This window comes from Populus alba, chromosome 7 (assembly GCF_005239225.2).
Source record: "Populus alba chromosome 7, ASM523922v2, whole genome shotgun sequence".
Lineage (NCBI taxonomy): Eukaryota > Viridiplantae > Streptophyta > Magnoliopsida > Malpighiales > Salicaceae > Populus > Populus alba.
In genome coordinates, this window is record NC_133290.1 from 4,189,644 (window position 1) to 4,214,472 (window position 24,829).

The 24,829-nt window shown below is 32.1% G+C and overlaps 3 protein-coding genes across 6 annotated transcripts; 1 reads left to right on the plus strand and 2 right to left on the minus strand.

The window, feature by feature from the left end:
* Positions 1–4,064: 4,064 nt before the first annotated feature.
* LOC118063309 (uncharacterized) lies at positions 4,065–5,089 on the plus strand. The gene has a single exon (XM_035077322.2). The coding sequence runs from the start codon at positions 4,218–4,220 to the stop codon at positions 5,034–5,036; it is 819 nt and encodes a 272-aa protein (XP_034933213.1). The 5' UTR covers positions 4,065–4,217; the 3' UTR covers positions 5,037–5,089.
* A 299-nt stretch (positions 5,090–5,388) lies between these two features.
* LOC118063307 (vacuolar sorting protein 39) lies at positions 5,389–12,680 on the minus strand. Of its 2 annotated transcripts, XM_035077320.2 has the most exons (13): positions 12,198–12,680; positions 11,180–11,391; positions 10,413–10,544; positions 10,163–10,306; positions 9,785–9,897; positions 9,259–9,679; positions 8,496–8,819; positions 7,747–7,968; positions 7,340–7,582; positions 6,716–7,168; positions 6,528–6,626; positions 5,680–5,881; positions 5,389–5,607 (listed from the first exon to the last, which is right to left on the minus strand). In XM_035077320.2, exons 1-12 carry the CDS (start codon positions 12,637–12,639, stop codon positions 5,681–5,683), a joined length of 3,006 nt encoding a protein of 1,001 aa, XP_034933211.1. In that variant the 5' UTR covers positions 12,640–12,680; the 3' UTR covers positions 5,389–5,607; position 5,680. The 2 variants fall into 2 exon arrangements, with proteins under 2 accessions (XP_034933211.1, XP_073266556.1); XM_073410455.1 differs by having other exon boundaries at positions 5,389–5,881.
* Positions 12,681–16,605: 3,925 nt separating this feature from the next.
* Positions 16,606–20,165, minus strand: LOC118063306 (uncharacterized). Of its 3 annotated transcripts, none has more exons than XM_073410317.1 (6): positions 19,791–20,165; positions 18,839–18,938; positions 18,441–18,617; positions 18,211–18,309; positions 17,839–18,084; positions 16,606–17,104 (listed from the first exon to the last, which is right to left on the minus strand). In XM_073410317.1, the coding sequence occupies exons 2-6, from the start codon at positions 18,899–18,901 to the stop codon at positions 16,805–16,807; spliced, it is 885 nt and encodes a 294-aa protein (XP_073266418.1). In that variant the 5' UTR covers positions 18,902–18,938; positions 19,791–20,165; the 3' UTR covers positions 16,606–16,804. The 3 variants fall into 3 exon arrangements, with proteins under 3 accessions (XP_073266418.1, XP_034933210.1, XP_073266419.1); XM_035077319.2 differs by having other exon boundaries at positions 18,839–18,906; positions 19,791–20,164; XM_073410318.1 differs by lacking the exon at positions 19,791–20,165 and adding an exon at positions 19,547–19,720 and having other exon boundaries at positions 18,839–18,906.
* Positions 20,166–24,829: the final 4,664 nt, after the last annotated feature.

The window sequence follows — 24,829 nt, forward strand, 5'->3', positions numbered from 1 at the left end:
ATAGTTCTTGATTTATTTAATTATATGTGTGCATAGACCTTCTGATTTATATTTAGAAATTGTTTTTACGTAAAAAAACATGTAAGAAAAGTTTGCATGTTCAATTTTTTTACTGGAAAAAAAAAATTGATCAATGACAGAACCCAGGTCAAATAGCTAGTATTTATTATAGGAGGAGGTAAAATCTCTTGAAAACCCTCTAAACAAATAAACATAGTCAAATCCATTGTCGAGTCTGATTTTATAACTTTAGACACAACTAGAGAAGAAGTGACTTCAAAACTTTTTAGAGGATATTCATGGTTTGAGTTTGTAAGCAATATTTTTTTATTGCTATCTTTTTTTTTAAGCAAGTTTTCTACATTAGTATTTTTTTTTCATGATTTAATCCTTCAAAATTAAATTAGTTGATAATTAAGTTTTTTTATTGAACTTGGTTCAAGGATTTCACGATTTCCATGTTCATAGGGTTTGTGATTTAACCCAAGTTAACTTATATTTTTTTCCATTGTTTTTAAATTTTTTTTTTTTTAATTTTCTTTTCAACATTAGGTTATTTGATGATTAAACTTCATGATATTATTCAATTTTCTTCCAAACACGTTCACCAAGGTATCTCGGGTGGGTCAGAGATTTTGTATCTTGACCCAAGTGAGCTTGAATCAAGTTTTTTTACCTTTTTAAATTCTATTTTTTCTTTAATTTTTTTCCTTCAACATTAAGTGATTCGATGATTGAGCTTCATGATATTATTTAATTTTCTTCCGAACACGTTCACTCAGGTATAACGGGTGGGTCAGAGATTTTGCATCTTGACCCAAGTGGGCTTGAATCCAGTTTTTTTACCTTTTTAAATTATTATTTTCTTTAATTTTATCCTTCAATTTTTTATTTGCTAGAGATTGAGCTTCACCTTTTTTCTTTTTTCTTTTGAAGTTATCTTGTTCTCATTTTGATTTATTAGGAAATGGTGTTTAAACGTTAATTTTTCTATGCTTTTTTCTATGAGATTACCCGATCTTACATCCATGATCACAAAGTTTTTAAATTAACCTAGTTAAACTTGAGTTTTTTTTTTTGTTGTCTTTTTTTTAAAAAAAAAATTGACCTTCATCATTGAGTTGTTTCAAAATCTAGATTGGCTTAGATAGGGTTCTTTAAAACTTTTTTTTGTTGTTATTTTTTTGGTCTATTTATTTATTGTTGTTGTTTTTTTTTTAATCATATTATTTAAATTATCAATTGAATCGGTGACTCAAGTCTTCGATTTTTTTTTCTTGACATTCTTTTTTCATGGTGAAAAACAATTTGCCCAACCCGCGACAAAGCGCAGGCTATAAATCTAGTTAACAAAAACTAAAACATGTGGTGTTTTTATTATCCACCACCTCACATAACACTATTCACTGCAATAGTGTTTTTTTTCCTTTGTTTTTTTTATCTATGTTTTTTTTAAAATTTTACTATTTAATATTTAATTTGTTAGAGATTCACCTATATGATTTGTTATTGTTTGCTTTTGATGTGATTATATATTAAAAAAAAAACAGAGAGAGAGAAGAAGAAGAAGAAGAAGAAGAAAGTTTAGCATGTGATCAATTTCCATGGATGTGTTGGATTAGTTTTAATCTGTAGAGATCTTATAAGAAATTATAGAGTGCTGTAAAAAAAAATCACAAAGAACAAAAGGAATCATACTACAGACCACAGAGGTTCCTGATTACAATGATGAAATATTTCGCAAGCGGTTAGAGTGAATATTTCCTTTCTTCTTTGCCCGGCTTTGATATGGGAATATAAATAATCTATACCACAGAGGAAGCAGCAGCTCCAACTGCCTGATTTTTTTGTGTTTTAAAAATATTTTTATTTTTTTATTAATTTCAAATTAATATATTTTTAGTGTTTTTAAATTATTTTGATATGCTGATATTAAAAATAATTAAAAAAAAATCATTGACATATATTTTGACAAGAAAAGTTATTTGAAAAGAAACAACAACCACACTACTATACAAGCTCTTCACAACCACCGTAAACAAGCTTAGTCTAGTCTGAGTACATGATATTTAAGATTGGTTCATAAAATTAAACCAAGTTTGAATAATTTCGAGTTTAAAAATAAAGTTAATGTAAGCTTGGTTTGTTATTTTTTGATCAAGTCCAAGCTTGTTCATGAACATAATAAAATTAAATAAATATAATTGTTTTAACATAGTTATTTTAAAAATATTTTTTTATCTCGATATTGTATATTAGCTTTAATCTAAATGTTAAAATTATTTAATGTTTTATACAGTTAATTTGCACTCTTTATAATGTTAATTTTTTGCTAATATTCTCTTGGGAAATAATTATTTAAAAATATATTTTAGGTTCACAAAAATCTCAAGTCGAGATTGTTTTCATGAAAATGATTGAAATTTTAAATTTGAATTTGCTTAAATTCCTATATACTATTTCAATTTGCATATATCAATTAGAATAGAGATTATATTTATGAAAAAGACTAAAAAACCATATGTTTAAAATATAGTTATCAAACCCGGCTTGAAGGTTGACCCGGCCAATGGATGAGGTTCCGGGTTACATGGGTTGACCCGGATCAACCTAAAAAATTAAAAAACAATATTTGAGGTTTTAATATTTAATATAAAAAAATTAAGAAGCAATCCATGTAAATATATGCTATATATGTTGTAAATAATAAAGTTTAAAAGATTATTTCAAAAGATTTTTATCCCACATTGAAAAAAAAACATAATTTTTTTCTTGTAAATATAGAATATACATACTAACCCACTTCAAATTTCAAATTGAAATAAAATATTCTTCTAATAATTATATAATGAACTTTGAAATGGGTTAATAACCAACTAAAAAAATATGAAAAGGGAATCTTTGGCTAGATAAAAAAAACACATTTTAAAACAAAATGGGTCACCCGGGTTTCGGGTTGACCTAGTGGGTTAACTAGTTTTTCTAGGCTAATTGCAGGCCCGGATTTTTAATAAAATAGGCTCGATCAAGGTCCCGGGTCATCTGAATTGACCCACCAAGCTGGGTCTGATAACTATTGTTTAAAATCCAATTAGATTAGAAAATCATATTTAGAATTTGACTAAATTTTTATATACTAATTTAACTAAGAATCATATATTATTTTCTTTCTCCCCACACTATTAGGAATACTAAACAGTTAGTATTTGCTACAAATTACACTATAAATTTGACTAAAATTTTAGAGATTTGAATTTGACTAAAATTTTATATAGTTATTAAACTATAAATTTGATTTATGATGGTACATTATATAAATTAATTTGAATAGACTTGTGTGTTCAAAGTTGATTAGAAAATAAGTTATAAATAAAATTAAAATGCGCGTTTATAAATAAAATTAAAATGTGCGCGCGCGCACAAATAAAAAGAAAGATGAGTTTTACTACAGCTGATTTTGTAGAATTTACCTTACAAGTTTTATAATAAAGTTTATTAAATTATAAAATTCATAGTATAACCTATAAAAAAAAATTATTAAAGCATGTTTAGAAGAGGGCAAAATGGTTGAGGTAGAGGGAGTAGGATTAAATTATCATCTTTGTATATTATTATGAAGATTTTAAAAGAAATTAAACAAAGATAAATCTCTTTTCACTAGAAAATTAATAAAAATCTTTAAAAAAATACCTTAAGCTTATCCACAGTACAAGGAGAGAGAGAGAGAGTTTGAATATCTAATAAAAGTTTAATGGTAATATGGTAGTTTTTTTTAAGTATTTTTTATTAGAAAGGTATATAAATAATTTTTTTTTATTTTTTAAATTTTATTTTTAATATTAACATGTCAAAATGATATAAAAATATTTAAAAAATTAATTTAAAATAAATTATTTTTTTAAAATTCCTTTTAAAACACAATACCAAATAAATGCAGCATCACACTTTCCTTTAACAGATAGAATTATTAAAGAAACTCTGGATAATAATCTATTTTCGAAAATTAGTAATAAATATGAAGGTGAAAAATCAATATCAGCCTCTCTCCACAGTATAATCCATATCAGAAGTTTGTTGGCAAAACAAGACGTAGGGCACGAAAGAAAATTCACCAACGCATAGCCAACATGTATATAAACAACCTTTTCAAAGTCAAAGCCCTAATTTATCAAGCAGCGACACTTCAAGGAAAGTGAAAGCTTCTGCCTTGACGGCGCATGGCAACTCCTCAGCAGCAAGAAGAAGACTCTGAAGATGACTTAGACCCCATCAAGATCCTCCTACCAGACAAGCAAAACGGATTCTCTAAACTACAACATGACACACCAGCACAGGAAGTACAGCAGCATTACATCCATTCGATCAAGTCAACGGTGATGATCAGACAACTCCCATCACAAGGTCTCTCCTTCCAGCTCTGGCCAGCAGCTACAACTCTCTTCACTCTCCTCGACAACCACAGCACCAGCCCTTTATCACCAATTCTTGATACAATATCCAACGGTTCTACTCATGGGGATCTTAAGATTCTTGAACTGGGGTCAGGTACTGGGATTGTAGGAATTGCCGCAGCTGTGACGCTTGGTGCCAAGGTCACGGTCACAGACTTGCCTCACGTGATACCCAACTTGCAATTCAACGTGGATGCTAACGCTGACGTGTTGGCTTCACGAGGTGGGGCTGTAACTGTGGCAGCTCTAAGGTGGGGAGAGGATGCTGACGTGGAGGCAGTGGGGAGGGAGTTTGATCTTGTGTTGGCATCCGACGTCGTCTATTACGATTACCTTTACGAGCCTTTGCTTAAAACACTGCGTTTGTTGATGCTGGGTGAGGGTAAAAAGATGGTCTTTGTTATGGCTCATTTGAGGAGGTGGAAGAAGGATTCTGTGTTTTTTAAGAGGGCCAAGAAGGTTTTTAATGTTGAGGTTGTTCATGTGGATAGTCCCTGTGAAGGGTCTAGGATTGGTGTTGCTGTTTATCGCTTTGCTGCCAAGCCCCAAAGGTTGCCTGCTGGCTTAAATCGCAATTCTTTGTGATCAATGCCATCTTTGTTAAACAAGGAAATTCACGATATTTTGTTTTCTTGCCATTGAAATTCTATTTTTGCTACATAATTTCACTTGCCAAGCACAGGAGAGAAGAAAGAAAACAGATCAAGGAAAATTACACGGTGCTATCATTATCATATTGTCTCCCCTTATCCAAGCAAAACTCCCAGACGACGGCGTAAAGAAAGAAACAAAAACAGACCATTCAACAAATACGCACTGTCAAAGTTACACAACGCTGCCATGTTTCAGGTGATCGGGAAAAATATCTTTACATGGTCTCAAGCCTCTCACTAACAAACAGAAATATTATGCGGCTATTTTCACAAGCTTTTTTACAACAAGACACCCTCAATCAATCACAATACTCCAGTCAATAAATATGAATCATCTCAAGCCCTTTGAATTGCAAGCCGCCGGAGATTTACACTTATCTACATTCACGACATAAAATATTACCAACCGGATGAGAAGTCACCGTCCAAACACCTGAATGCTGCCATTGCAGTTTCAAATCACCGGCAGGAGAAGACCAACAATAAGCTTAGATGTGCTCAAACTGATCAAAAGAAACTGTCATTCCCAAGCTTCGGTCGAAAAGGAATATTTTATTTAGCCACTGAAAAAATACCTCATCTCTTCCTTAGAGCTGAGCCCTTAGCCACAGCTTTCATGCTCTGCGAATCCTTAAAGCAAACAAAGTGAACAATTGTTTGACCATTGGGGTAGACCGCAAAAACACTCGTCCCGATTTTCTTGTTGCAAAGCGCGCATGTAGTATCACTGGTAATCTTGACTACTGTTTTCCTACGATTATACATTTCATCCTTCACCTGTATACATGATAATTTGTGAGGAAAATAGAATGGGTACAGATAGTTGTGCAAAGCACACCAGCAAAGAAAAATGTACCAATTGGAAGAAAAAAAAATTATATTTATGTAAGAGGGGTGGGGGGGGGGGGGGGCTTATGAATGCATAAAAAATACTCACCTAAGGTATATATCAAGACAAGACAATCACTTTGATTCAAGAATGAAATGTTTTAGTCATATTAGCTTCAGTTTGAAGATAATTGAACTTGCCTCTTACAGTGAACTTTGCTATAAAACTTGGTGTACTGTAAATTGCAAGGAATTATTGAATCTTGCACAGAAGTTGTGCAAATTGATGGTTTGATAATTATTGAACAGATTTTTTTCCGTGTCAATTATGTTTTTCTTTTCAACAGCCATACTAGTGAGTACTGATACAAAAGGGTTACCCCATCATAAATATGGCCTCTATGACAGAAGTTACGATCAGTGCAAGCTAAATGCCATAATTCTTAGTGCTACTCTCGTGTTTCATAAATAATCCTTTCCTTCAAGCTATTAAATCTTCTTATAGAAATACTGTGATTGGTTAGGATTCCTGGTGCAAATAACTTATACTAACATGTTCCCCCAGTTGAATGTGTATGCATTATACAGTGGATACCTGCAGGTTCTCACTCTGCCTCAAGCTTTTGATTACTGAGAGATTCCTGTATGCTTCACTGGATTTTTTCAGAAGAGGTCCAAGAAAGGGAAGCAAGTTCTGCAAAGGAATTAAAGCAAATAAATATTAATGGGAAGATCAAGATGGAATTGTTCAAGGTCTGTATGTTATTGCCAAATATTAAGTACCTGTAATTTAGTTTCTTTTGGTAAGAGTTTGAGGGCCTGAGCTCCATTGATTCTGTCCCACCTTTTGCTCAACAGATCAAGGACCTCATCAAGCATAATAGTAGAACCCCCTTCCTCACCAAATTCATCTGCATCTCCATCACTCCTGCTACTGTCAGTGCCACTAAGACTGACTCGTATGTCTTCTGCACCCTCTATAGCAGCAATTTTCTTTGTAGCACGACCTCCTTTAGCTTTAACCAGGGTCCCAGAACTTATCTTGGGAATGTTAGTATTCTGTGGGGATACTAGATTTGTTATTCGCTTTTCAAAATTCTTGGTTGTCTTCTGGGGATTGAGGTAAATTTGCAAGAGAGTTAGGTATATATTGCCAGATGATTTTACAGATGGTGGATGAGCTGCAGGCACGTAGACACGGTCGCAGTAGGATAATGCCAGATCAGGAACATGAAGCTGGAAAGGTAAAAGAACTTGTAAGAACTAACCTCGACTCAACAAAGCCTCAAATCCAAAATGAGTTGAGGTTGGGTAACTTTTTCAACCACTAACGATAAAAATAATGAAGAATCACATTATATGTATGTATGAACAAGGAACATACAGATGATCTTTAATACTGAATACCTTGTGAACATATAGAGATAAGGCAAGCTCATGCTGGTTCATTTTTCCCAACAAAAGTGCACGCTCTTCAAATAATGCATCTGCTGGAAGACATTTCAACAAAGATTCTGGGTTATACCCTGAGATGCTCTCCAAAGCAGACAATAACTTCTTCCGCGATGGCGAATAAGCCTTTTCATCCCATTTTTCTTGAGCATTCAACTCTGCATGCCAATCAAGTACTTCCAAGAGATAGATTTGCACCTGTAGCACATAAAATTGACAAGTAAATACTACTAATGATCGTAAAATTAGCAGCATCATTGCTAGTACCCATCCTAAGAACATGAGGCTGGCAGCACTATCTGTTTTGCCAAGTCAATTAGAATGAATAAGAAAAATGATATGACATAAATGCAAGACTTCACCATTTCATTTTGCAGGTTTCCAGAGATCCCATTTTCATCCATTGCAAGCATAAGTTCTAAATATCTGCCTTGCATGCATGGAGCATGCTGCTTCAAATAAGAGTTGACCAAGTCTGCAGGAATATTCCCGGACAAAAATAGCTCAATAGTTTGTGTAGGACAGCTTTCAAGAACAAGCATCGAAAACTCCAAGACAAGCATGGGATCAGTCCCACACAAAGGCTGCATGTAGAAATCCATCAGAACTTATTCAGAATCAAACATGTAAAGGTTGTAGATTTAACTCATTCAGTGAAGTAGTAATCTATTTAAAGAAAGAAACTACATAAAATTGCTTTCATGATATTCCAGCAACAAAACATCAAAACTACTTGTGTCGTTACAAATGGTTAAAAGCACAAAAAAAATAGTAATATTAATATGCCAAGACACAGAAATATTTAAGACCAGGAGAGAATTTTTTGTGAAAACCTAGATGCCAGGGAACAGTTTTAGTGGATACATAAAGTTGAATTAGTTGTCAAACCCATGTGAAGGAATATGCTGGCACGATAAAATGAGAAAAAACATCGTGTCTAATAAGTTTGGCAGCCATATATATACTTTTACATATCAGTGCCACGAAACACCATATTTTGTCAAATTCTTTTATGCAGTTGATCCAATCTTATGTTTCCATGCTATTTTCTAGTTTCACCAGTAAAACAAAAAAACAGCACCAAAGCTACAAACCAAATGAGAGATCCTACCTTGAGATATTCAATAATAGACTCAGGCTTGAACTTGGGGTTGAGCTCGGGCTGCGACTGGTTTGACTCTTCAACTAATTGATGCAGAAGTTTAAGAGCTTCACGGTGCATGCCATTGCATTTGTAGAGTTCTAGTAAAGCACTATAATGATTCCATTTCTGAAGAATCTCCTCACATATTTTTAGGTCACAGTAGTTAACACCCTTCAGTAATTCTAAGGCTGCTGAAGTCTGCCCTGTAAGAAGAACAGCCTGAAGAAGAGCTGTGTCCAATATTGCTGCCATTTCCCTGGCACCTGAGTTAAAGGTAATGTTACCACGACCCTGGGGGACCAAATACAATATGAGGTTATAAACTTAAAATCAGTAAGTAGCCATGGCACCAAGACTTGCTTTGACAAGTATATTGGTGAAAATAATAAATGTTGATTGGCATGAAAAACCAAATAATAGACAACAGATAAACACCATATGTTATGTAGGCATTCGATCTCTGTAAAACATCAATAAACATGCTCAAGGCTCTCGTGCCTCTCCTACTCAGTCACCCAGCCCCCACCCATCCAAACACAGCTATGCACGCGCGCACAGACAATTTTCATAGATTAGTTTCTCTATATGAAGGAGCCAGTAGTTAGTTCTCTGAAACAAAGGACTGATACATAACCCTTGTTTAAGGTCCATGTATTTGAACTTCATACCTATTTAGAGCAGAATAACACCAAAATCACATAAAAATGAAGAAATAAAAGCCAGGTATTACCTTGCTGGATTTCTTAAATCTACCAGAGTCATAAGCTCCATAATTATCTCCAACAGCGTCTAAAACAACCTCGTCTGTTACCTCAGCAGTGGCCTTTTCAATTATGCTATATCTTCTTTTCTGCAAGTACTTGATTAAAGCCTTGAGAGTGTTATGGCTCATCTTCTTGGATTCAAGTGCTGAATGCTCATCAAAATCAGGTGAGGATTCCATATCATCAGACAACCCAGAGGAACCTCTTGAGAGATATGGAACATCTGGAGACATGTCAATTAGCTTCTCGGGTTCTGGAACCATAGATGTTTTGGGGAGAACAATAGATGGATATAAAGAAAGCACGTAGGTGATATCAACTTGGGATGCTAAAAACTGTTCCATAGCCTCCTCGTAGCTCCCATTATCAAAAAGATAATGAGCGTATCTGAAAGGCGATGACATTAGCTTATTCAAATAAAATGTAAGACTAAAAGTGGTACAACTAGCATTATTCTAATGCCTATTTTAAAAGCCTAAGTGGAACATTCACCTTATGTGAATTGACCCCTCCTTAGCAGCTCGAAGATTTGAATCTTCTGGTGGAAGCAGCTTGCACAAGGCCAAGGCTTCCTCAAAATTTCCAGATGCTGTCAATTGTACAATCTGCACCATAATACTGCCCTTAGTTCTGTGTCTGAAGTACCACTTCCTAGTAATTTTTTAGGTTCTTATGTGAAGGTTACAGCAAAAGGCATAATTCAATTACAGACATGGGTATTGTGCAAAGAGAAATGTAATGTACATTTTGTTTGAAATCTTAAAAACAGTCAAATTGTGAACTCAATAGATGAGAAGGTGTGCCTTCCATGTCTTTACTACAACTCAAAGATAGCAAATCAACAAACTTACAAACAGGAATAGGGAATACCTGTGCACCAAGAGGAACAGGGAACAGCGCACAAACAGAATTGCTTAATGCAACAATTATCGCATTGTTGCTTTCAATAAGATGGCGAACATTTTGAAGAACAACAGCTTGTATCAATGAATATGGAACTCGAAGAGACCGGATCTGTAAACATTAATAGCAAATTCTAACCAAATGCACAACCACATAGATAGAAACGAGAGGGAGGGTTTTCCCTTTTAATTTTGGGTGTGGCATATGGTTAAGGTACCTCAATCCGTCTTGGTAGCAGAGCAATTGCATAGGACTTCTGAATGACAACAACAGAAGGGGCCTCTGACCAACATAATTTCTCTGCTTGGAGATGCTTGCCATTTTGGTCCACAAAGACACCAATGTTATCCTGATGTAGCAACAAAAACAAGAGTTTCTTGCTTCATTCATGTTGTGTGGGAAGAGAAGACAAATAAATAGCATAAGGGAGAATAGCCAATATGCTCCGGACATGCATATTAAGAGTTATATCTGTAACTCTTGACCACATTGAAAACCTTCAACAGCCATTTAATATTTCTGTAAGGAATACTAATGCAACCTATGCAGTTTTTAACCATTGTGATTACATTATGCACAGGTGTTCTTGCAGCACATAGCTCATCATAGATGAAAGTCCATCATCTGTCACATACCAAGTTTCCAAAGAAAGTGACATGTCATCGGTATCTTTTCTGAAAATACCACAACAATTATGTTCCAGTTTAAATAGTTCGTAAAAGTTGGCCTGGGAAGGAGATTAAAGAAATCAAGCAGGCAAACCCCAAAACAAGCTATCTAACTTTGATCTTTTTCCTCCAGTGCTCAACATGAAAAGAATACTAATTTTTCAAATCAGCAGGGGTATCAAGTCACCAAAAAAGCACATAATTTACTAATGAATTAAGAAACTAAAAGGCAGAAATGAATTAATTAAACAGTTCCTATTAACAAAGGCAAGCCAAATAAAACTATGCAAGTGTCAGCAGCAGAGAGACAGAGTACCTTCCAAAGAAGAAGCTCCCTGGAAGGAAGAGATACCACTAATGGAGGAGCTAGTCTTCCAGAAGGAAAAACCTGACTCAATGCACCGTTTGTTGCATTCAATATCCAATATTCCTTTCTAATCCCCATACAAATGTTCTCACCACACCATGACATTGACTTCACTGTATCTGAAACTCCAAAATCTTTCACCTCCACAAATCCCCTTCCTCCTGAAAAATAAGCTCAAAATTCAGCTCCACCAAAAAAACAAACAAGAAAAAAAATATATTAAACACCTGATTATCACAATATCAAACTCAAATGTAGTTTATCACAATATCAAATTCAAATGTAGTATCACAACTCCATTCACAATCAAGATAACCTAATATTAACTTTATAATTTTGTTTTTCCAATCATTTAATAACAAAGAAACATTTGTTCCGATCATTTTTAACACTATAATTAGCTCCACTTGAAAACAAAATACTGATTTATCATAACATAATATAATTTCAAAATGCATTTAATGATAAATCGTCCCATTACTTGATTAGAAATGAAAGAAACAAAGATAACCATGTAACTCCATTTGCAATCCAAATAACCTAATATCAACTTTAAACTATCGATTCAAGCCCAACGAGCACAAAGTAACATCAAAATAACTAATTACCACCTCGACATCAACAATCAAAATCAAAGTTGATAATGTCAATCACCCCACAATCTAAATAGCGATTCAAATCAATTACACCATTATTAAAACCTTAATTATCAAATAACAATATAATCATCCAAAACAACACCGAGTTTTTAATTAATTATATTAACTCCAAAAATTACTAAATTCTCCTAGTTTCCATTGCTTTCACTAACATTTACCACTACAATCCTCGAAAATAACCAAAAAAAAATGCAAACTGCTAGATTATCCTTATTTCTATCGCTTTCATTATTATTTATAACAAGACAAAATCAGTTCAAATCAATTAGTTAACAACCAAAAAATACACCAAATTTTGAACTAATTACCGTCATGTCTAAAAATACAGACTCTCTTTTGCCTGGCGAAGCACAAAAACCCTCGCTTGTCATCCCAATCAAACACATTAGCACCTTTAGCTTTAGTAAGCACCGCAATAGTCTCCAAATTAGGCAATCTATGAAACGCGATAGACTCAGAGAGCGATAGAAGCAGTTCTCTTGAAGCCAATACTTTCATTGACAGAATCGGCTTTTTAGAGAATCCGTTTACGGTTCTCTCCAGTGCGTACGGTTCCTTTCGCAGTTGATCACCGTGGTTATGGTAATCAAGCGGTGGAGATTTGTCGGAGATTGTGGATTCTGGAGCGTAGATTCTGAGAGCTCCATCGGAACAAGCAACCAGAAGTTTTGAACCGTAGGATTCGATTGCGTCGATTTTGTTAGGGGAATTTGTGAGGAGCTCGAAGGAATCGTAGGCATTGTGCACCATTATTAGTTTCAGCTTTTGATCGTTTCACAAAATACAGAGAAGAATTTCATAAGTAGATCGGTTAATTACAAATTGATCCCCTGTCTTATTTTTTTTTATTTGGTATTAACTTTCCAAATTAATTTAATTTTTTATTTAAAGAGTTTATTATTATATCTAGTTAAAAATAACTTTTAACTTTATTATAAAATTAAGTCAAAATCTAATTTAATTTTTCTAACTTTTGAATTATAAAATAACTTTTTCTTTTAAAAAAATTGTTTTGAATCATTTTTATTAAACATATTTTTAACTTAAAGTCACTTTTAACATAAGTTATTTTTTTAAATTATGATTCAAAATCAAATTCATTTTTTTAAGTCATATCAAACAAAAAAAATCAAACTAGAGAAGGTTTTTTTTTTTTAATTATCTCTATTTTTAAATTTTATGCTCAATTAATTTGGAATATATGGTGTGTGGTTTAGTCAATTGTTATCAAAAAAAAAAAAAAATATATATATATATATATATATATATATATATAATCTTTCATAGTCTAATTATATTTATGTATGGATTTAATTAGCATAGACGTTCATTCTCATGGTTTTCTTCTTAAGATAAGTGATAATCATTTTTTGAAAAGAGTTTCTTTTCATAAAAAGAATATGTAAATGGAATTGATTATCTATAATCAAATTACTTAACAAAAAAATTAGAAGACCTAGCATATTTTACCCATCAGGATAGTCTAGCCTATCTTATTATACTCATTTGAAAAAAAAAAAAAAACAACAACAACTAACCATAGGCTATATACCCATCATGTTCTTTGAAGTGTTTATCTCTTTTACAAAAACAAAGACTTGAAAAGCAAAACCATTTATTCTTTTTTTTCTCTTTAAATTGAGATTAAGAAAGATCAAAGGCTGGAAGCAGACCTCGTTGAATTTAGGTTTTTCAATGCTGGATAAATGGGTTGTAAAGTTGAAAGAAAAGAGATGCACCGAAATCTCATACACACTTACAAAACAAAGTCTCTTGTAAAATTTGAAGAATCTCTCATGCTTAAGTTAGTTAAGTTATATAAGAAATATAGTCATAAAAGAAATAAGTAATATGTATTAAAGAAGATGATAAATGTTGGTGTTGTGGGGAAAAAAAGAAGTAATGCATGTATATATGTTTGAAATGGATGAAATAACTCTTGCCTAGTGTTTAATAGGTGTTTTTATACCAATAAAAGATATCAACTTGCATGGAGAATTAGTATATATGAGAAATTGTCCATGATCTTTAATGGTTGGTAGTTACACTATTGATTAAGAAAGGATTGTTTTAGATGGGCAATACTCTAGCATAGAATGCCTTAACACCATTATATAGCACCACTATAGTAAGGTCACATTAGCATTTTATGCTAAGTACTAACTACATAAAAGGGTAGATGAAGGAAATTAGGTTTAGGTGTTCTAACCCGAGCATGAGAGCATTGATCCTAAGTCCAAATGAGAATTGGTATATAAGATGCTAATTAGGACAATTGGACCACTTTAGAGGTCATTCTAGTTAGGCTAATTAAAATATTTTATAGTTCATATGAGTTTGCTACCTTGGAGGTTATGCTAATTAGGCCAATTGGGCACCTAGGAGACTATATACCTTTTTTATATAATGAACTAAAATAGAAAGGTAAATCCTATTTTAGCATAGTATTTTCTTACGGGACTAATGTCTTGCCGAGTTTTGGGTTGGTGATCTTAATGAATTTTGCCTTACATTTCATACAAAGCCTAATGATGGATAAGATAAATCTAAGTTCAATTATGAGCCCAACCATGGATCTATTATTGGTGTGCTCAATTTGGGCCTCAAAATAAGAGTGTTAATCCTAAAACCACTAATAGTCATCTTAAGTATTTATATTCAGGATAACAAAGACTTTAACATATATCTAGGCCGGCCCCAAGCATAGATATCTAATAAATGAGCCATTATTATAGATCACATGGAGTTGTCTAAATATCAGCGACACATGACAAGAATATAAGAAATTAAAGGGTTGTCATATGGGACATGTGGTTGGAGATGACAGGACATCATTAATGATGTGTGTGTGTGTGTGTGGATAAGACTAAGAACTATCCTTATACTATCACTTTTAGAAAATTAGTCTAGTTTCCATCTTGTTCTCTCTTTTTTCTATAATTTCAAGCAAATGTTTATGTTGTCAAGTTATAAACTAGTCATCAAATCACACTTAAAGCTTATAAAACCTCTTTTAACCATCATAAAACCAGTTGTGTTTCCTTTATCTTATTATGGAGGAGTTTAGGTATGATTTTGGAATGAAAAGCCAACATCATAAGGAATTTTTTAAGGTTCTCTCTCCCAAAATTTAATGATTTTTTTAAATCATAGTACATATTTTTATGATATTCATTAAATTTGGAGCGATCTTAAATGAAGAGACACTAAACAACCTTGAATCTAAAAAGAGGGAACCTTGAGGGTGGTTAGAGGATCCTCTATAGAAACTAGTAAACTCTCTAAAATAATTAGACAACCTTAAGACTGGTTAAATGATACATGCTTAAAAAACTAGATATCGAAACATCCCATTTTTTTAAGGAATCTATAAGGTCTATATATTGTAAGACTAGTCATGTTAGTGACATGGAAATTGTTATACAACTATATACAACTAGTTGTAATAGTTCATAGCTAATTACAAATTAACCAACTAATAAAAAAGGACATCTTGGAAAGCAATACAGTTATTAGAAAACCTTATTATATGTGTATGTTCATATCTTTGTAATTGTTTCCTACATATTTTATACTATTTTAGTATAGGTGGACTTGGACCCAAAAAGCAACAAAAAAAAAAAGGCCAACTCTCTACATTGAGAGATTTTTCATCATCTAAACAATCAAGTTCATGGCTTATGGTTTATAGGAAAACTAGTTGCTCATCTCTAGACCGAATAACTCTGCACACATCGTCAAAATATTGTAGGTTCTCCCACACATTGGTGAGCGTTTGACACACGCCAACTATTCTTAGCCCCTTGGTCAATTTGCCCTTGCTTATATAGGAACCCTTTAATTAATTCCAAAATTACATCCCTGCTTGGTTAAGACTTTTTTCTCAATATAATTTTTAATTGTCTAATAACTCTCTAAATAACTTTTCAATTTAGACTTATATTCAATCCAATCCAAGGGCAAGGGCAGTCAAGGAGAGAATAAGGATAGGAAAACAAAAAATGATAGTTGATTGAACAAGTTAATGCATTTTGATTGTGCTCATTACCTAAATCATGATTTTTGCTTTTAACTTTGGTTGATCATAAAGTGATTTGCTTGTTATCCGCCTTAAAATTATATAAAAAAAAAAATATCATACTAGTTTTTTTTAATAGTTAACCAATGTTTTAATTAATCATATAGATTATTTTTAGCCTCTTATGTCAAATCAATTCCTCCACAATCAATTTAAGATTACTGACACGAGAAAAGTTCCCCACGGCCTACTCTATTTTTTCACTTTTAAGAAAACAATGTTACGTAAGATTTTTGACAATTGAATTTGCTTTTACCTATATCAGGTTGGTTTTGACTAAATTTTATTTGTACATTCTTGCAAGTTTTACATTCTTGCAAGTTTTTTACTAAACTTGCAAGAACGGTACTGATATCTCTATCTCGAATCCACAACGGAGCGTGGATAATAAAACTTGTAAAATTTTATGCTGTGATGGTAGCAGCACCCTCCAATCTAGTTCGATGATACAGTCAAATTTTGCACCCTCGATGCTGCCAACTTTCGAAGCGGTGGTCATGGACTCATAGCTATCAAAGTAAGAAAATCCTAAGGAAAAGGTAGACTGATGAAAGATGATACAGTTTAACATTATTATTGCTTCTTTTCTAGTTAGAACAATGAGGTTAGGGAACACGAGAATAAAAGGACAGCATACAAAAGAGGAAGAAGCAGTGGATGACTATTATTTTTAATAGTTAGAAGTAAACATTAGCATAACAACATAATGCTTAATTCACCTCAACGTTTTTTCAAGTTCCATTATGAGATTTGATAATGAAGTATCAGTTAATTTAGTCCAGGCTACACTGTCCATGTCTCTGGTCTCTTGCCTACTAGTCCAAGCATCAGCCAGACTTAGCTAGCCGGCAGGGCAAGAGGTGTTGGCTCTGGCGCCACCTGCGCCCCTGAGTGACTGTTAGCAATGTGGCTTGGTTTTTCATCTAACCCCCAGAACTTGGCTGTTTTTACATCATCCTGGGCCATTAGTCGTGAGAACTCTTCATGGTCGTACGTCAGTGTGGCTTTTCCCCCGAACTCGTTTGGGAGGTTGTCAACATCAAAGAAAGACTTCATGAGCTCGAAACTATCTTCTTTTTTAGGGTAAACAAACTTCACCTTCTGGATAGTAATTGGATCCAGGAAGAACTTGACAACCTATACAAATGAAGTAACACAAGGTTCGTCATTCCAAACATGAAGGGGTAAAACATTTCAAGCAATATAAATGTGGCAATTATGCGCATAATACAACAGAAAAAGCTCTATTCTATGATAAATTTTCAAATCTACCTAGGAGATATATCTAGAGCACATATACCAGTTCTAACGGGCAAACATGCATATTATAAGATTTCACCTGAGGGGGGGATGGGAGTTTCTATCACTAAACCTAATAACAGGGCAGACCCTCCCACCCTCTCCCATCGAATCTGAATGGAGAAGAGGATAAGAGCAAAAATAAACAAATCAACTGCCCAGGTGATAGAAATAACTGACAGAAGAAGACACGATCTAGAGCACCACACTTGGTCCTCACACATTTTGAGTTGTCTAGATTATTTTGGTAAAGACGGATATCATGCAATGTAATTTAGTGAGAAGCAAATAAGATAGTCCATACTTTCCAAAACATTTTATTATGTTCACTTAAGTTCTACTAAATCCATTAATTGTATGAAAGTTGAGCTACTATGATCACGGGTTCTCTGAAACATGAGGTATTAGTTATGGAAGAATTCCAAATTTTAACCTTCCAATGCCCCATGGTATATTTTATACCAAGTAACAATCAATATGCAATCAAAAAATAATTTGGCAAAAGATCAGTGAGTGTTAGGTTAATCCAAATATCAAATGGACTGCAATGGACATTAGGAAGAAGCATGCACCTTCCAAAATGCTTCAAATATTCTAGGCGGATTATAAAGAAATGCAACAGCAAGTCTCTCTGGGTAATGGTTCTGTAAGATGTTAATGCATTCACGAGCAGTTTTGATAGGGACCTTGACGCTCAAACCCCATCCAGTGAAGTCTATCAACCATGACATTTGTTCTTGACCCTCACCAAGGTTAAGAATACCGTTCTCTATAAGATAAACCAAATGGCGGACATTGTCTTCTGCACATGTTGTGTTCTGCAAAAATGAAAGAAAAAGTGGAAGGTCAATCTACAAAAGCTAAGTCACGGAAACTTTATAAATGGGGAAAAGACCAATAAGAAGACATCAATAAATATAAAAAAGTAGAGTCCTAGAACAAACCTGCATTCCTGGTCTCATTATGAGCACAGTCCTCCCAGATCGATCATGAAAATCTGCTCTGGAGACTTTACCAGTCTCACCTTCATGAGCTACTTCATGCTGCATAATAGTAAGGGATTCAATTGATCTAATAGAATGAAAATAATATTATAAAAAATTGATGTATCAAGCATATATAGAATGGAAAAACATTGTAGAAGTTATTAAAATAAGTAGGCAACAATGCATACCCAGCGGATTTCTTCAGGCTTATAAGTTGCTCTCCACTTGAGTGTCTCTTCCAACATTTTCTTTGCCTTGTCGACATTCCAGTTCCGTGCAATTAAATATCTCTTCAGGCATGCATCGGTGCAGTACTTTACACTTCGATCAGAAAGAGGTCCTAGAGCAGACCTGAGTTCACTGACCTGCTTGCAGAAAAAGTATTCAACATCTGTCTTTCAATCACTCGGAAATCTTATCTTGTTCAGATAAAACCACAATTTGAGAGAAGTTTCTCATTTTGTTCATAAACCTTGCTTTGGAATGATTGTAAAATATAAATTCATTTCTTGATGTTATGACACTTGTAGGGTGAAACAAAAAACAAAAGCTTTCTACTTAAATGTCTGCCAAACTTTGACACTACCTTTGCTTCTTGTTCTGCAAGGCCATTCTCCTGATGATTCTGAGAGTGCTTTCTTCGAAACATGTTGACTGCCAATAAAGTTGAACCTATGGTAAGTAGTCTTCAACATAAAAGTCTGTTAAGGATAATTATTTCCAACCAATTTATTTTGCAGCTGAACTAATAGCCTCTCAAAAGGCCTAAATCGAAATGGAAATACAACCTCCACCTAAAAAACGCAGGATTTGTAGCAAACTCAAAGACAGGCCAACAATATTGAATATTTTATCTTCATTTGAATACAGAAAAAATAAACTTGCCAACAAAAAAACTTTCATGAACGATAGGCTGTATTCCACCACACACGATCTAATGGCAGACAACATAGGAATCGTTGGTCAACCTTTTCTTATTCTGTTTAATTTTATCTTCTAAAAAATTGGTAGTAGTGTATTGATCTATTTTATCGATCAGCAAAGCAATGGGAGAATCCATGACCCAATCAAACACTGATCACCGAGACTACACAATGGCCGACCTGATCCAACCAAACCTTATGCTTTGGTTTCTAAACATAAATACAAACACAAACACTAACAGATTTCAGATTACTTCAGTTCTTTGAACCCAAAACGCTGAATATTTATACAGTCTAGAATATCCAGACCTCTACACAGCACAGGCAATCCTAGTAATCACCGAGCAAAGAAATTACAACCTAAGACTTACCAAAACTAAACGACTTATCAAAACATGAAAAACCCACCAAAGAGTAATTCAGCAGATCTCAAATAACCTAATCATTTAAAAAAATAAACTAGAACAAGGTGCTCCACATCACATTAAGGGGAAAAAAACACAAAAACAGCCTAGTGAGTTTAACAAGAGCAACAGATCTCCATCACATTCACACACAAAAAAACCCCAAATGAAAAAAAAGCCACTTGGTCATGAAATGTAGAGTTTAACAAACCTTGTGAGTGGTGAAGCAAAACAAAGAGAGCTCTCCCAGATTCTATAGTGGTGAGCTTATTTAAAAAGCCACTTTTTAGGTGATGGGGATGATTCGGGTTCTGTGGAGAGGCAATAAAGGTGTGACTTTTAGATTTAGACAATGGTCCTCGAGAGTTTTGAAGAGTTATAGGTAGAGTGGTACATTTAATCTCTCTCTCGTAAAGGATGAACCCTACCAGATTCGGAAGAAAGGGAAAGCGAGGGAGATGTGTTTAGGGAAACTTGATATGTTCATTTATAATGGGAAAGCCAAAGGGCGAGAGCCACTTGACATGACTTGGAATCTTTTGCAGGGCAGGGTGACTGGAACCTTTTGTTGTGGAATGTAAAGTCTGCCCGCATTATGCATCTTTTCTACGTTCTTTCTAGAGGCTGGAGCTGGACGACTTTGTGGACTGAGGCAGAAGGGCGTTTCACTATATTTAAAAAACATTAATTAATTTTTTTAATAAATTTTTAGATTAGTTTGATTATGATAATTTTAAAAATAATTTTTAAAAAATAAAAAATATATATTATTTTAATATATTTTTAAATAAAAAATACTTTAAAAATATACTCTCCAACTCTATCTAATCTAAATATAAAATTAAAAATTTTTACTGAGAAAATCGGATGGCAGACCATGTTTTATATAAGAATAAAAATAAAGAAATTAGAGTCGAAAAGAAAAAACTTTTACTGAAAAGAAAGCATTATTGGAGCAATTAATATCCTCGTTAATATGTTTAACATGCTGAGATTTTTAGGCATCTTTGTTTCTAACTTTTCAGGTTATTAATGATATTTAAGCTAATGTATTTATAAGAAGCTTAAAGAGGTGAAACTTTTCTCAAACTTAAAGTCATTAAATGATTTTTTTTAATATTGATTTTAATTTTAATTTCTTATATTTTGATATATTTGAAATCAAGCTGTTTTCGTTTTTTTCAGGATTTCGTGTATATTTTACATATAAAACTGATTAAATGACTTAAATATTCTCACTCAATTTCAATAATTTTCAATGATTTTTTTATATTTTTAATAGAATTGATTTGAAATTTGAAAACGAACTAAATAACTTAAAATTTAATATCACAATTCCAGTTCTCCATCCAAATATTCTCATTTTTAATTTTTAAAAAAAAAAAACTTGATAGCCTAAATACCCTTTTTCTGTTCAAATAAAACACCAGCATTATTAATATATTTTCTTGAGAAAGATTAAACAAAAGATTTTAAAGGAATAATTAAGATTATGATATTAAATTCTATCTTTTAAATTCAAAATTAATTTCATAGAAAACAATTTAGTACTGATCAGTTAGATTAGATTAAAGGTTCTTAAAATTAAGGATATTTAAGTTATTTTTATTAGTTTTATATTTAAAATATAAATAAAATCCTGAAAAAATAATAAAAGGACTTGATTTTAACTATATCAAATTATAAAAGATCAAAATCGAGATTAAAAATATATAAACCAATTCAAAAATAATTTTAAACTAAAAAAAAAATATCTAATTTAATATCAAGGTGCACCACGCTTCATTAACAAACTAACTTCAACCTTGTAAATGTCTTTCTCAGTACAGGAGAGTAACAATGATATATCAGCTAGAGAGGTGGTGAAATAATAATTCCAAAAAATGCATGCATTTGATTCACAATAATATATGCTAGTTTTCCCGATTCTCCTATTATTTCACTAACCAAATCATTGAATATTCATAGGCATTTAAATCTAAGAAAAAAAATTGATTAAGTGATATGATTAGACATTTAACCTTTGTTTATTTTTTTATTTTTTTATTTTTTTTTTTGGGGGGTCCTTTTCTTTGAGTTCTTTGGGATTATAACATGGTTAAAAAAAATAATGTAATGTAAAAAATATTTAGAAAAACATCAATGTTGCAAATAATATATGAGATTCCTGAGTTGTAAGTATTACATACAACTTTAAAATTGTAAAATAAATGGACACGAGATTTGATAAAAAAATGAGAGAGAAGAAAAGGAAAAGAATGAAAAAAGACTTTGAAGACACGCCAAAACTCTGATGATAACACCACCAGTATCGTTAGAAAGATTTTAACGAGATGAATCCAACGACATCAAAAAAAATTACTATTAGTGATCAGAGTGGGCCACACAAATACCCCAAAAGCAAGTGAACCTTGATATTTTTAGAGGGCTTGTGTGACCTGCTCGGTTCACCATCTATGAATTTCTTTGATATCGTTGAATTTATTTTATTGAGATCTTTCCAACGTTACCAGTATTATCATCATCAAAGCCTTGATGTGTCTCAGGTATCATTTTTCTTGTTTTTTTTTTTCTGCTCTCTCCTCCTTGTAATTTGTAGAGAGATAGGAGAGACCGAAAAACAAAAATATAATAAAATGCTAGAGGCACACCAAAACTCTGATGATGACATCATTATTGCTGTTGAAAAGATTTTGACAATATGAATCTAACAACACTAAAGAAGTCATAAACAGTTAATAAAGTGGGTCACATGAACCGTCCAAAAATATTGGAGCTTATTTATCTTTGGACCGCTTGTGTGACCCACTTTAATCACTGTTGGTGATTTTTTTTGTATCATTAGATTTTTCTTATCGAGATTTTTCTAACAATGCTAATAATATTGTCAATAGAATTTTAATTTACCTCTGAGATCTTTTCTTTTCCTTTTCTTCTCTCTCTTTTATTATCTTTCTATATTAAATATGGTGTTTAGCAATTTTATAATTTTAAAAAAGTCGTAAATAAGAACTTGAGAATCACAAATGTCATTAGTAACTTTCTAAATTCCATTATTTTTCTAACTATATTTTACATGGTATTATTTTATCTTTTATATATATATATATATATATATATATATATATATATATGTTAGAACCCATGGAACTTCCTTTTCTCTAATGATGAAGAAATAATAATAAGATAGCAGTTCGTTTTTGACCCTCCTCTTTTTGACATTGGATTCTTTGACCTTTTTATTTTCTATCAATTCTTTTCTTTTTTCTTCTTCGGCATATTTTTCTAAAGAACGTAATAGGTTTTATGAGTTTATTTGTTATCATCAGAAGTTATTTTTTAAAATATTTTTATTTAAAAATATATTTAAATAATATTTTTATTTTTTAAAATTTGTGTTTGAATTCTTTTCTTGATAGTTCTGCACATGACGGTCAATTGGGGCAATTAACTTCAACGTATTAAACCATATAATAACAGTTGAAGGAAAGAAATACATTTCAAGATTGTGGTCAATTTCTCGTTAAAATATCAGAACTGCAATTGTCCCATATTAAAATTAAAATTAAAATTAAAAAAAAAATCAAAAGGGATCAATGAATCCTTGTAGCTTGTGAGACAAAACAAAATATTGGATTCATATAGTGTTTTGCTCTTCTTTTTTTGGTCTCTTTTTCTCTATCATCAATTTTTTTTTTCCAAGTTTCATGCTAGATTTGGGGTTAATAATTTATTTTTATTTACTTTTTATATTATTCATGCATTTTTTTTTTTTGAAAAAAGAAGCAATATGGCATCGGTTTAGTGCTCAATTTCATGAGAAAAATTTTAATTTTTTTGTTTTTAAAAAATTAAAAAAGAAGGGATCAAATTTGAAAAAAAAATTGATTTCTTTTGTTTTAAAAAATACAGGGGTGTCATCTTTGGTTCTCTTTTTTTTTTTTCTTCCTTTGATTATCTATTTTTTATTTTTAATTTGACCCTTCATTGTTGTGTTATTGGGATTTAAGATCAATGATTTGTTTCAATATACTTTTATAGAGTTATTTCAATCTAAAAAAAAGAAACCTAGTCATTTGACTGACACTTGATTTTATTGTTTGACAAAAACTAAAGATAAAAGGACCAAATTTGAAACAGAGAACGAATGGAAGGCCTGTTAAAAAGAAAATTGTGTTGAGGCCTTTGTGACTTGAAATTTTGTCAATTTTCTTCTATGGACATAAACCGATTTATTCCAAAATTTTATTTTGCTAATATTTTAATCTGAGAGAAAGAGAGAGTCCATGAATTATGAAGACGGAGAGAGAAAGTTGATGAATGACCCGTTTTCAAAGGCAAAATTAATTGTTCTTGGTGTGAATAAGTTATTGAGCCTGACGACAAGCTGTTACGATCAAATAGTTAATTCTGATTAATGTCAACGAAACTGTACAAACTTATATAATTGACGCATTATTAGGCAATGGTGGTCCAATCAGTACTGCTGATTATTGAACAATTTTTCCAACAGAAAATATTATGTAAACTGGTAAAAGGCAGAGGCTGTGGCTAAGATTTTTTTTTTTTTGAAAATATATTAAATAATATTTTTTTATTTTTAAAAAATTATTTTAATATCAAAACATCAAAAAAATACAAAAATATATAATACAATAATTTTAAACAAAACAAATAGTAAAATAGCGTTTGAAAAGCAGTAAACAACGCTATTAAGAATATATTTGGGATTGCAGTAGTGATTGTAGTTTAAAATATTTTTTATTTAATTATATATAAAAAAATATATTTTTTATTTTTTAAAAATTATTTTTAATATTAGCATATCAAAATATCTAAAAACAAATTAAAAATAAAAAAAAAAAAAAAAAAAAAAAACACAATTCACATTCATTTCTAAACCATCCCTGGAAATCAATGTGGTTCATACAGCTACTGGTCCATTTTCATGGCTGGCGATTTTTAATAAGCCAACAACCAAAGATAAGGTAGAACAAACGCATGCTTTCTTGGTGTCTTTTTTTGTCTGTAAAGCATGAAGGAAGAGAATAAAAGATCGAAGGGGTTACTCGTAACGTTCATATATTAATGTTGTTTTATGCCCTGAAATATATATATATATATATATATATATATATATATATATATAATATCGATTTTCTTTATATAAATATATTTAATTTATTTTTAATATTTATTAAATATTTAATTTAGGGTAAAGATAAAGTTATGAACAAAAATATTTTGTAA